The 12,643-nt window shown below is 44.0% G+C and overlaps 1 protein-coding gene across 3 annotated transcripts in view; it reads right to left on the bottom strand.

Annotated features, from left to right (window-relative positions):
- The window catches only part of rundc3b (RUN domain containing 3b), an 18,353-nt gene extending 6,311 nt beyond the window's left edge, over positions 1 to 12,042 (bottom strand). Inside the window, exons 1-10 of one of the 3 annotated variants that reach the window (XM_031576721.2) lie at positions 11,763 to 12,042; positions 11,067 to 11,282; positions 5,129 to 5,244; positions 4,010 to 4,143; positions 3,754 to 3,839; positions 3,136 to 3,225; positions 1,959 to 2,039; positions 1,580 to 1,751; positions 1,189 to 1,346; positions 43 to 189 (exon numbers count right to left, since the gene is read on the bottom strand). In XM_031576721.2, the coding sequence (XP_031432581.1) occupies positions 43 to 189; positions 1,189 to 1,346; positions 1,580 to 1,751; positions 1,959 to 2,039; positions 3,136 to 3,225; positions 3,754 to 3,839; positions 4,010 to 4,143; positions 5,129 to 5,244; positions 11,067 to 11,161 (1,079 nt within the window). In that variant the 5' untranslated portion in view covers positions 11,162 to 11,282; positions 11,763 to 12,042. Of the gene's footprint in view, positions 1 to 42; positions 190 to 1,188; positions 1,347 to 1,579; positions 1,752 to 1,958; positions 2,040 to 3,135; positions 3,226 to 3,753; positions 3,840 to 4,009; positions 4,144 to 5,128; positions 5,245 to 11,058; positions 11,722 to 11,762 lie in introns of those variants that run through there. The other 2 variants (XM_012818163.3, XM_042709048.1) reach the window with 2 other exon arrangements.
- Positions 12,043 to 12,643: the final 601 nt, after the last annotated feature.

The following is a 12,643-nucleotide window of genomic DNA, read 5'->3' as shown; positions in this document are numbered from 1 at the left end:
CACACACACACACACACACACACATACAAGGTAAGAACATACTCTTCCCACTGTCCTGTGTGTTTCCTGTACAGGAGTGTATCCAGGGCAACGGCATTAGTATCAATGGTTCCAGGTGAAGGCCACTGATTGGTCAGGTGTGCAGTCAACTCTTGTCTGGAGCGCAGGTCATGGTTCTTCAGCACCGTCCTTCAGGAGTCACACACACACACACACACACACACACACACACACACAGAGAGAGAGAGAGAGCTGCATCATCATGGTTTGTCACGCAAAGCATCCTGTGCTTCCACACGCACGCACGCGCACACACACACACACACACACACACACACACACACACACCAATATGAGAGAGTGTTCATCAAATTCGATCTTCATAAGCAAATAGCCAGCATGGTGTGTATTGATCGTGATCGTAGTTGCATTGATTTTTAGATAGGTAAGCCACTCACCAATCCAGATTGAAATCACACTCGTATCTATTCAGCACTCGCCAAGCTTACATTAACGCTGAAGGATCAATGGCAGTAAGACCAAGACTGTTAACTATCCAAATAAAATGGCTATTATTTTGAGCTAAAAACATTAGAGGTTAATGGTGAATAATATTATCTTTAAAACTCGATACGTCTATCTGTGTTTCCTTTTCTTTCCTCCACCTCTCCCTCTACTTTACTCTCTCCCTCTCTCTCTCTTTCCTCCACCTCTCCCTCTCCTTTACTCTCTCTCTCTTTCCTCCACCTCTCCCTCTCCTTTACTCTCTCTCTCTTTCCTCCACCTCTCCCTCTCCTTTACTCTCTCTCTCTCCCTCTCCCCACCCATCTCCCTCTCAACCTTTCCATCTCACGTTGTTGATTATTTCCTGCTCTTTCGCATGTGGGCGACTATCTCTTGCTGAGCATCTAAATGTCACACACACACACACACACACACACACACACACACACACACACACACACACACACACACACACACACTCTCTCTCACTCGCACACACACTCTCACTCACCTAGACGCGCGTGCACACACTAAGACAGACCAGCGAATTAACAAACTAAGATACACATATCCAACACATCTTATATTACAGACTACATACCATTCCCTATATCCTACAGTTTTTCCCTCTTGCTCCACCCCCCTTACACACACACACACACACACACACACACACACACTCACAGCTGGTCCTGTAGCTCCAGTATGATGAATTCAAATTGCTCTTTCTCCAGCTTGTGGCTGAGCTCCGTGTCTGAGAAGCGCTGCATCAGGACTTTATTCTGAGACACACACTCAGCCAACTGGGCCTCCCGCAGACGCACCAACTCCTCCAAGTAGCCCTTCAAAAGACACACACACACACACACACACACAGGTACACACACACACACAGACACACAAAAGCACACATACACGCATAGACAGAAACACACACACACAGACACAGATACACACACACAAAAGCACACACTCACACACACACACACACACACAGAACCTTGAGTGTGAAACACGTCTTTTTTTTTCTTTTTTGTCGTTGGACACACAGGTGTGATTTATCTCTCCCGCTCACCTTCTGCTCCAGCACCACTCTGTACTTCTGCTCCACCCGTTTGCACTTGCTGAACCAGCTGCTCTGGTCGCACAGGAGGGCGGCGGCCATGTTGGACTCCGGGGTGCTGGCTTCACTGCCACTGCTGCCCAGGGTTCTCATCTCCTCCTCATCACTGCTGATACTGTCTGACCTGGGGAGACGCATGTGTGTACACACAGAGAGACACACACACACACACACACAAACAAACATGTATGAGCTGAGTGTTTAGTGTATGGGTTTGCTTGTGTGTATCTGCTGTCTGTGTGTGTGTGTGTGTGTGTGTGTGTGTGTGTGTGTGTGTGTGTGTGTGTGTGTGTGTGTGTATGTGTATGTGTATGTGTGTGTGTTTCCTTACGTCTGGATGAACTTGAGGTATGGTGTGTAGTCAATGACTGCAGGAAAGCTTCCATCCAGGCCCTCACCTTTTAGACAAAAACTAGAGAGAAATCCCATTCTAAATCAGTGCTGCAGACCCACACAGTACAAGATTGGTAAACATCAATCACGTCACTAAAGACAACATCAGCTACAACTCTAATGTCACACACCAGCCTCTCCCTAATCTCTCTAATCCTGTTGGCCATCTTTAATCAGGAGCATTATGACAGTCGGGAAACATTTGATAAGGTCGTTTTTTGACTGCCCTATGCTAAAATCCATGCCATAAGTTTTGTTGTTGAAATGAGGACTAAACATTAAGAAAAGTATCGTTGTGTGTTAATTTTCTTCATGTCCCCCATGTCTTTCATTGTCTCTATCCGTCATTTTCTTTCTCTGTCTTTCTCTCTCTCTCCTCAGGGTGATAACGCCATTCAGAGAAATACGAAGTGATGACTCACTACAGGCATGGAAGGGGAGGGGGGAAACAGTAGGTAGGTGAAGGGTGTACCTTCTCTACAGAGATAGAGAGAGAGAGACAGAGAGAGAGAGAGAGAGAGAGAGAGAGAGAGAGACAGACAGAGAGAGAGACAGACAGAGAGAGAGAGAGAGAGACAGACAGAGAGAGAGAGAGAGACAGACAGAGAGAGAGAGAGAGAGAGACAAAGAGAGAGAGAGAGACAAAGAGAGAGAGAGAGAAACATGGAAATTGTAATGCAGAATAAAGACATCCCTGACAGACACAGTAGTTAGGGCATATCCCTCCTCCTGGGCATAGTCAGGTCACATTTAAACATTTATAAGAAATACATAACATAAATAACATAACTTCATATTTACCAACGACTTCAACAAATGGCAAATAAAAGAGAAAATATGCATTCTGGGCCATTTACGGTCTCCCTCAATCCCCCTTCTTTAAATGAATGTCCTTTTTGTCCTACCGACACACCGCTGTTTATGGCACCAATCAGACAATGACGTCCGAGAGCTGATGGCTCTGGACTGGCTTTGATCCACTGGCCCTGGGTCAGATGTGGGTGAGCCCTGTGCTAGTGTCCGCTGTGACGAGGCTGGCTGGGGAGCTGTGCAGAGGCGGCGTACATGGTCGATAGCATTGAGCCCGATTAGAGAGCTGTGCAAAGGCGACGTACCTGAAGTCGATAGCATTGAGCCCGATTAGGGTGTCGGCCAGCAGCCCTGCCTCCTCCCCCAACATGATCGCCCCGTCCTCATAAAACCTCCTGGCAGCAACACAAACAACAACAACAACAACAACAACTCAGTAAACAACAGAACGAGCAAAGAGAAACAAAACAAGCAAAACACTATGACCTTAAGCCAACCAAACTTAACACAAATAAGAAAAATTAAGACAGATCCAAAATGACATGATAAAAAGGGACATTATAATAAAACAATTAACAAATAAATACATGAATTGACAACAACATCATCATCATTAATAACAAATAATCCAAAAAGGATCTCTAGCATTTATTTATTTATTTATTTCCATCTAACTATCCTCAGCTGCCCCAGAGAGGACTGGGACCACTGGAGATCAGTGAGAACTTTTCAAATCGTGATGGCATTCTAAAAGAGCACTTGACAAATGCTAATTGAGAAGGTAACTGCCTTTTGTACTCTGGCCTACGCTTATAGATTTAGACCAAGCCTGAACATGTGAGACCATGAAATGCACATAGATCAGGATCATGTAGATCGGGAGCAGTTGGGGCGGTGTGTGTGTGTGTGTGTGAAGAGGAGACCTGGTGGTTTTGATGTCTCTCAGCCCAGCGGAGATGTACTCAGACAAGCGTTTCTCCATTAGAGCCACTCTGATCCAAGCTCTCCCCTGGGACAGAGGGAGGGAGGGAGGAGGGGGGGGGGGCAGGGGACAGACAGAGAAAGAGAGATGAAGGGAGGGAGACAGAAAGGGAAAAATAGAAGGAGAGAGAGATAGAGAGACATAGTATAGCAGCCCATGCTAAATGGCTAAATTTGTGTGGGTGTGTGTGTTTTTACCTTGGCTCTAGAGCTGCGGACGTTTTCCATGCTTTCGATGCTGTGGATGCAGGAATGGGGGACTTTACTGCAGGCCAGCCGGATGTAGTCCCAGAAACTCCGAGCACTCTCATATCCAAACCAGCTCAGCTGGCCTGGATGGAGGGAGAGAGGGATAGAGAATGGGGGGGAGAGAGAGAGAGAGGGGAGAGAGAGAGAGGGGAAGGCACAGAAAGGCAAAAAAGTAAAAGAGAAAATGAGAATGATGACTGTAACGTGAATCTCTCAGTGAAATTGAGGAGGTAGAGAGAGAGAGAGAGAGAGAGAGAGAGAAGCTGTGAGCCTATTTATAGATGAGTCAATGTCATTAACATTCTGAAATCACCTCCCCTGCTGACTTATCCATTACACTACAGCCTGAATGGCAATGCAGAAGACACTATGAACAAGTTAAGTCAAAAGTCTAAAGCAACATTTTAAAAACATATATTGCAATGTTTTTTTTTATCTTTTATCATCAATTTATACAATTGTCTATTATACCTCATTGGCCACATATTTGAACAGGTAACACATACTGTACCTAGTGTATTAACTTATAAAAAAATATTAAAATTAAGTTATAAAATAAATCCACCCTGTACCCCATACAAGCAAATGTTTGTTATTTATTCTCTCTCTTTCTTTCTTTCTTTCTTTCTCTCTCTCCCTCCCTCCCTCCATCCATCCATCTCTTCCACTCACTACCCCCATTTTGGGGATATTTAGCCTCTCAACCCCCATCCCCAAAGACCGCCATCAGTCATTCTATGGATTTGCATGGCAGAGATCTAATCAGTGTACACTACTGTGAACATACCCTTTGAATGTGTGTGTGTGTGTGTGTGTGTGTGTGTGAGAAGGAAAGAGAGAGAGAGAGAGAGAGAGAGAAATGGTGGGTGTATGTGAGTGAGTAAACATGCAAAAGCATATACTAAAAGCATGCAAGCATAATTCTAATGTACCACGGACTAAGTACGGACTAACGGCGGATGCATAAACTACAGCAGGAACTAATCACAGGCATAGACACTTGATTAGGGGCGCGACCTCCAGACATGTAAAGCTCGTGGACAACATATCCCATGAGTCTTTGCTGACCTTTGAGCCGGTGACTGAGGATCTGCTCCAGGATGGACACAAAGTTGGTGAATTCCGGAGAGGAGTCATCTACGGTCTCAAAGCATGAGCGGTCAATCAGTGTCTTCACAGAGAACCTACAGAAGAGACAGACAGTTCAGGAATCAGTTCATTTTCTACTGGTCTACTACTACTAGAACAACTGGTCAACTACTAGTACAACTGGTCAACTACTACTAGTACTACTCACATTTCAGATGTGGGTGGTGTGTGTGTGTGTGTGTGTGTGTGTCTAAGAGAGACAGAGAGCACTCCTATCGGGAATGATCAGCGAACATATCACGGATCACTATTTCTTATACTCTGACTTCTAGCTACAAACACATGCTGGAACAGATGCAGGGCTGGAAAGAATAGCGGCGAGAGAAAAGAGAGAGAGAGAGAGAGAGAAAGGAAAAAAAGAGAGTGGGAACATGGTGAAACCATGAGGGAGAGAGGGGAAATGAGGTGAGAGAAATGGACACACTGCAGGTGATGAGGTGAACAGCCGTTGCCAGGCTAGGCAAGCCTGGAGGCTATGGACTGGTGAAAAAACAAGCCTAATATCCCCCCCTCTCTCTCTCTTTCTCTTTCTCTCTCTCTCTTTCTTTCTCTCTCTCTCTCTCTCTCTCTCTCTCTCTCTCTCTCTGTATCTGGGGACACAGATTGATTTGATTTCTATTGATGTTTTAATAAAGATTTTTTTAAGTCTCTCTCTCATTTTCTCTCTCTGCCTCCTGAGCCTGGTTCCCATATTTCTGATCAGTATACACATGATGGGCACAAGACCTGATCTGCGTCAGGGGAAAACAGAGCAGCATAATACAAAAATGTATTGTGAAATCTGTCCACTGCACACTCATTGAAGTCATTGTGTTTGTGTGTGTGTGTGTGTTTGCGTGTGTGTAAGAGGCCCAACAAATGATGAGAACAGGAGGATTTAGTCCTATCCCAGAAACAAGCTCAAGATGTGGAGAATAATACATTTCCTTTCAGGATTTCTTTCTCTTTCCCTTCACTCTGAAGTGAGGCTTCACATCCTTTGATCTGTCAGAAACTCATCATCAAATGTTCATATTTCTGACACACTGAGTTAAAAAGGATCCGCCTCGCTCTGTTCACTCCCAGCTAATGAAATAATGGCTATTTGTTCCTCTTGTCCGTACAACTCCCACATAATTACACAGCTATTCAGTGAAATGACAGCAGAAAATGTCACCTTTTTCCCCTCTCCTTTCATAAGATTACTCACTTCATAATTTCTTCAACACAAGACCTCAAGCAGAAGTAAATCCAGCACGGGCGAATCTGTCGGCGGAACTCGTGCCGGATCGAGGCAAGACTGGTTCGAAAGCCAGCTCCTTTTCTGAGTCATCGTCTGCCCAACATGCGGCAGGAACACAATGAAATCTTCAGAAGCCTTCCGCTCTGATTAGAGCTGGACTGAGATAACATGATAAAGGCCTTCATGCTTTTCTCCTCTGCTCTGGCCCAAGTGCGCGCAGTGCAAATTGCCGATATTTGCTACATACAGGGAGGATGATGTACTACGATAATTGGTCTAAATTGCATACTGAGTAAGTAATGGTTATGCTTGCCTCGTTAGCAGATAAAGAAAGACTGTGTTGTTGTGTGTGTTTGTATGTTTCCGTCTGTGTGAGTGTATGTGTGTGTGGGTGGGTGTGTGGGAGTGTATGTGTGTGTGAGTATGTTTCCGTCTGTGTGTGTGTGTGTGTGTGTGTGTTTCTGTGAAAGAGTCCCTGCTAAGCCCCCTGTAGCTCTCTGACATTAGCGGGCATTAAGAAAAGCATCATGCCCGGACCCCTCACAGCTTCAAATGCGGCAATGCGCTGCTCACAGCCTATGCCACCCACAGGCTGGCACAGAGGTTGGGTCCACCCTCTAGTACAGACAAGACTATACACCCACTATAACTAATATGCCAAGCAGAAACCATCATTGGAAATGCCCACTGCGCCACTCAAAAGAAGATGCTTTCAGCCCATATTACTGGTAAGGGCCCACCGTAGAACTACCACTGTGCTGCTGTCACACTGCTACTGTTTGTGACCATCACAGTCATTTCTGTGACTGGTTACTGCATCCTGAAGTTTGAGAGAATTCATTTATTTATGTATTTATTTCAGACTCAGTCCAGGCATATTTGTGTCCTTCGTGTTTGGTGTTTGCTTGATGAAGCGAGATATGATCTAATAAGAGCTCTTTGATCATGCTTTGATCAGACAAGCTGCTAAATACACCCACACACACATACACACATACAGACAGACAGACAGACATAAACATAGACTTCAATGACTTAAACACACACTAGGTACCAATATACATAGCCTAAAAACTGAAAGAAGCACTAACAAGTTATTTATTAAGTTATTAAGAATATTTTGCTTCTAGACTTGCAAAACTCAAATATTCAAACAGAGTAATGGAAAGATAATCATAATCAAGGGTCGCATAATGACAAACACTGTTTTTTCTATCTGGCCTAGTGACTGCATTGTTCCTGTAAGTTGAGACACACTTTTTGAAAAAACAAAACTACTTAGTGTGCCTTTAAGCAAACCACCAGTCATGTCAACACACACCCTTAAAACAGTGTGTGCAGCCACAGCTTTCTGTGCCGCAGGAGTTGAGTTGGCTCTACTCCAGATGAGCTCTGACCTGCCCAGGAAAAGTTCCGCCACAACACAAGCCCCAGGTAAATGGAGCATGGATCAAAGAAAGGGATATAGATACAGGACGCGGGGACCAGGAAGTGATATAGATACAGGACGCAAAGACCAGGAAGTGATATAGATACAGGACGCAAGGACCTGGAAGGAGTATGGGTCAGTCAGGTCTTTCCATTCACTTTAATGGTAACAGTTCAACTTCATGAATCCCAAAAGGAAGACAATCAAATAGTTCATAAAGGGGCAAATGGTCTGTGGGGAATCAGAGCGTAAATGTGTTTCTCCCCCCCCCCTTACTAAACTGTCAAGTCTAGGAAAGGTATGGTCTAACCCTGCTCCTATGGGAGCAACCTTTGTATTAAGCCATGGGAGCAAATGGAAGAACTGCACGATAAAATACTGAATTAAGATTATCCTTAACTCATGGACACACACACAATACTAACTACAATCATGCTGGGGGGTTTGTAGAAAGAAAATGTCTCTTAATTGACTCTTGAGCTCAGCCCCCCTCACTCTCTTCACAAACCAGTCTGTCACCTCACTGTAATAAACCCTGTTTTTAATAAGGAGAGGTTACAGTTTGAATATTGAAATAATTATTATTATCATCATCTCAAGAGGTCACGCCCAGCATTAATCCTGTTTTAATTATCTGAATATTTGCTGAAGGCCAAGTGTGTTTGAGCGTGTGTTTGAGGTTGTGGGTGCATGATGCGAGTGCGGATGCAAGTGTGTGTTTTTACTTCAAATAAAGACACACCGGTATGTCTGCTGCACAGGAGTAAACATGAGAAATCTTCCTCTCGTCTTTCTGGTGTATACCATGCAGTTGGTGTTACTGTATGCCATAATTCAGATAGATTATTTGATTTGAGAATGTTGGCTTACTGGACACACTGCTCTGGTTTAAAACAATAGTCAGCAGCAGCCATGTTGACATATCATTTATTATTTTCTGCTGACCGCTGTTGGAGTGCTATTCATGATTTTGGCAGAACCTCAGTTTACTATGAAACCGTTAGCTTTTTTGTTGAGCTTTAACTGTCCCACCAAATCACATTTGTCCCTTACAAGCATCCCCAGTATTCAAGATTAGACCAAAGTACAAACAGTGCTCGCAGACTTTCTGCCACCTTTGAAAATCCAAGTAAAATGACTACGGGGAAAAAAACTCCCTCCTTTATCACAGGCAGTAGGGCTTCTATGTCTGTATAAAGGCAGCAAAGGGTTCCCGAAGAGAAGAATATGGGACTCATTTTCTTCTCCAAGGTTGCATTGATATGTTGAAGCGGAAGGAAGGAATTGTCTAATATTACGAACACAATAATCAGCTATGTGAAACTTTAACCATTTCAGAAAGTCTCCACTCAAAAATAAATAAGATCAGTGGTCCACGCAGTTTTACAGAAAATGTGACTTTGCTGTTCTGATCTAGTTCGAACCAGACGACTATGGAACTGCATGCAAAATGTGTATGACTAAAGAGAGTATCAATCCTCTGTGTTCACAATTATATATTTTTTATCAGGCATACCAGAGGCCAGTCCTCACTGCCAGCAGAGATCAGGGAGGCATTGTTTCTCTTACAGAGATGCTTTCACTATGCTTTCTGCTTATTGGGCAAATTTCTCCATCATTCACAGAAACAGATCATTCTTGTAGTGACGACGAGGAACATAACCTAAATTGCAGGCTACAAGTAAACATCATCATTGCAACCACTAAAATATATAGCAGATGTCAAATAACACATTTTCAGGGTGCATGAAATATATATGACAGAACACGTCACTCACGCCCATTCAACGATCAGCTGAACTCCAGTGAGCCTAATTCATCGTCACTACTAAGAATATCTCAACACTTAACTGGGCATGTTTTCATCCGAGTAAGACCTCATGTGCAACACCAAAACACCAAAAGTCTTGGCATTACACAGTTAGCTCATAGACTGTATTGCCCCTTGATGTTTGCTACTGTCAGCATTTCTTCTAGTTAGTCATAAATGCTGGACGTTTAAGTGTTCTACAGCCTGACGTCTTCCACTGTCCATTAAATACAGTTCTCTTGACCTAGTCCACACAGTCAGAAGTAGCTGGAGTCCTGTGCTGGAGGTTTATGAGCACATCTCAGCTAGGTTTTACAGTGTGCCTTTGATCAAGCTCAAACGGTCCCTCGAGGTGGCACTGAGGATTTTAAATAAAGGCTTGCCCCAGTGTTGCATCCTGCCATGCCACCAACACTATTTCACACTTCCATTACCAAACAGATGCCAATGCCACATTTGTGTTTGCATACTGATTAAGGACACGATTAGATTGTTATTGGTAGAACTGAATCAGAAAAAGATAAGAGGAGGCTTGGCTCATATTTAAGGCATGCCACTGCATTACAGTGGTACTGTTCACATACCTTGCATAGGGTACTTTTGAATAGTGTCTACCGAGCAATGTTTATCATCACAAACAAGTAGTGTCCATTATGAGAGCATATTCCGACTGATCATCACTAAATTGATAGCGGTGGATAATCTGGCTTCAAGAGTACAAATTACCCAGGGATTTTTTCCCCCCTTGATAATCACCCCTGACTCCCGTGAATATGATATTCTGCTATATTCGATTGTGTAATGTCAGGTGGTCATGGGTCGTTTTCTCTCTTTCTCTCTCTCTCTCTCTCCCATCTCGCTGCAACTGTGGTTTAACACAGACTAGTCAACTGTCAAGCATAACTCCATGAGAATGATTGGCGCACACACCGAGAAAGATGGGGAGAGGGGGCTTGAGAAATGGGGGGGGCATTATACTCATGTAAAGTCATGAGTCATCGAGATATATATTTTACCCTGAGAGGTTGTCCATGACATACAGTGACAATTCCCTGATTTGACGACGGACGGCCGCCTACTTCCTACCTAACGCGACACATAAAACTGCTCCAACGATTCACTACTATACTATGACGTGATGGCATTGTACAACAGCAACAGGCCTACAGTCAGTGACAGTGCTGGTGTGTACGAGTAGTACCATTCACAAGCAGAGCACGTTCGGATTTCAATACATTTCAGAGCGGGGACAACCTATTAAACAATGCAGGGCACACAAAACATGACAGTAAAAACATTGACACAGACCATATGCTTTAGCGGTGACTGGACACTAATTGTGTAAAAATGTAGACTACGCTTGTTTGAATTACTTTGTACCAACGCACATCGTTACCTGCAGACGGTAATCAGATTCTTCCTCTCCACGGCGCTGCACCTAGCGGCAGCCCTCTTCCGGACTCCACTGAGCCCCAGACTTAGAGCTGCCATCCTCCCTTTCCCTTCCCGACGTGTCGCCCCTGCTGCTCAGGCGTCTCTGAATTGAGTGTTGACTCCTTGATAGACTGTGAAACCTGCCTGCGCTTCTGCTGACCTGGGAAACAGGCGAGAGCTGCAGCGCAGCGCAAGGAGAAAAAAAATCATGAGATCGTGTCTTTTAGAAAGAGCAGCAAAACACAGGGATTACAAAGGGTAATCTCGTCCCCAACGCCAAAATCACATGCGCCTGGTTAGACAAATGTGACGGCAAAGGAAAGAGGGAGTTTCCTCTCATTCACTCACGCACGCACACACACACACACACACTCTCCTCGCTCTCTCTTTTTGTCATTCTGTCTCTATCCTGATTTTGTATTTGTGGCGCTCTGCTGTTATCCTCTTGATGGACATGAAAACCGCACCGAAAGCTATTTACTGGCTCTCGAGGTTTTTTATTCTTTAATTACGTCACTCAGTGTTCCATCGGATATTAAATCCATGCATGTTTTCACACTGATATACTTTAATATTTTGGTATGCACCGCTTGCAATTTGCTTTCCATGACAAAGTCGTACATCTTAGCCAACGTTTGCAAACTAGCCTACAACTTACCTATTTGTAGAGTCTATCATTCCAGCCTAGATTCCAAAGCTAACACAGATATAGCGCTCTGTCCAAATCTAATACCTGCACACTTCTTGAGGTGATGCAAAGTCGGCTGTCTATATTTTGCCTTATTGACCAATGTCTATATAAAACGAGGTTTTAAGGTTTGAATAGTGCGCTACTTCAATCATATTCAATTCCAATCCTGACTGACGTCAGACTGTCATTAGAGCTAAAGATAAGGGCGCTGTAGCCTACGCATAGCGCACTGCTGACTTCAGGAGCCGATGATCAATTTATTGAAAGAAGAGGGACACCTAGGGGCCAGTCACAGTAACGCAGTTCAGCACAACGTCTCACTATATATTTAAGGTTAGCCACAATTTACAAACATCAAGGGTCAGGACTTGATAGTAGACCGCAACTGAGAAGAGAAAAATCCCTTACTCATTGTAGAGTTTCGGTTATTTCACCTACTGATTTTTTTGTGCTGTCTTGATTCATCAATTATTAGTATTTGTGTGTGTCTTGGTCAGTATGTGGCGCGTGTTGCAGCTGTCTCCAGCCAGTTGTGCACTGCTACTGTATCCTGTCACCATTACTATGCTAAAAATCCCCATGCACTAAGCCAGCCAACATAACTAAACATAACTCATCAAAACTAAACTCTTCTAAAATTCCCAACATCAATAAAACTGGGCTACAGACAGCGCATGTTGCATTTTGAGGAAGGGCCCGGGTACAGCTTGCAGCGCATGTTGCAGCTGTCGCCAGCCAGTTGTGCCCTGTTGTGTATCCTGCCACCCTTGCTCTCTTAACTGAAATTCGCATGCACCATGCCAGCCAACCATAACCAAACATAATTAGTCAAAACTAAACATAAACAA

The sequence above is a fragment of the Clupea harengus genome, chromosome 11 (genome assembly GCF_900700415.2).
Source record: "Clupea harengus chromosome 11, Ch_v2.0.2, whole genome shotgun sequence".
In the NCBI taxonomy this organism is placed as follows: domain Eukaryota; kingdom Metazoa; phylum Chordata; class Actinopteri; order Clupeiformes; family Clupeidae; genus Clupea; species Clupea harengus.
The sequence above is the reverse complement of the archived record's forward strand: the minus strand, read 5'-3'. Positions and strand labels throughout refer to the sequence as shown.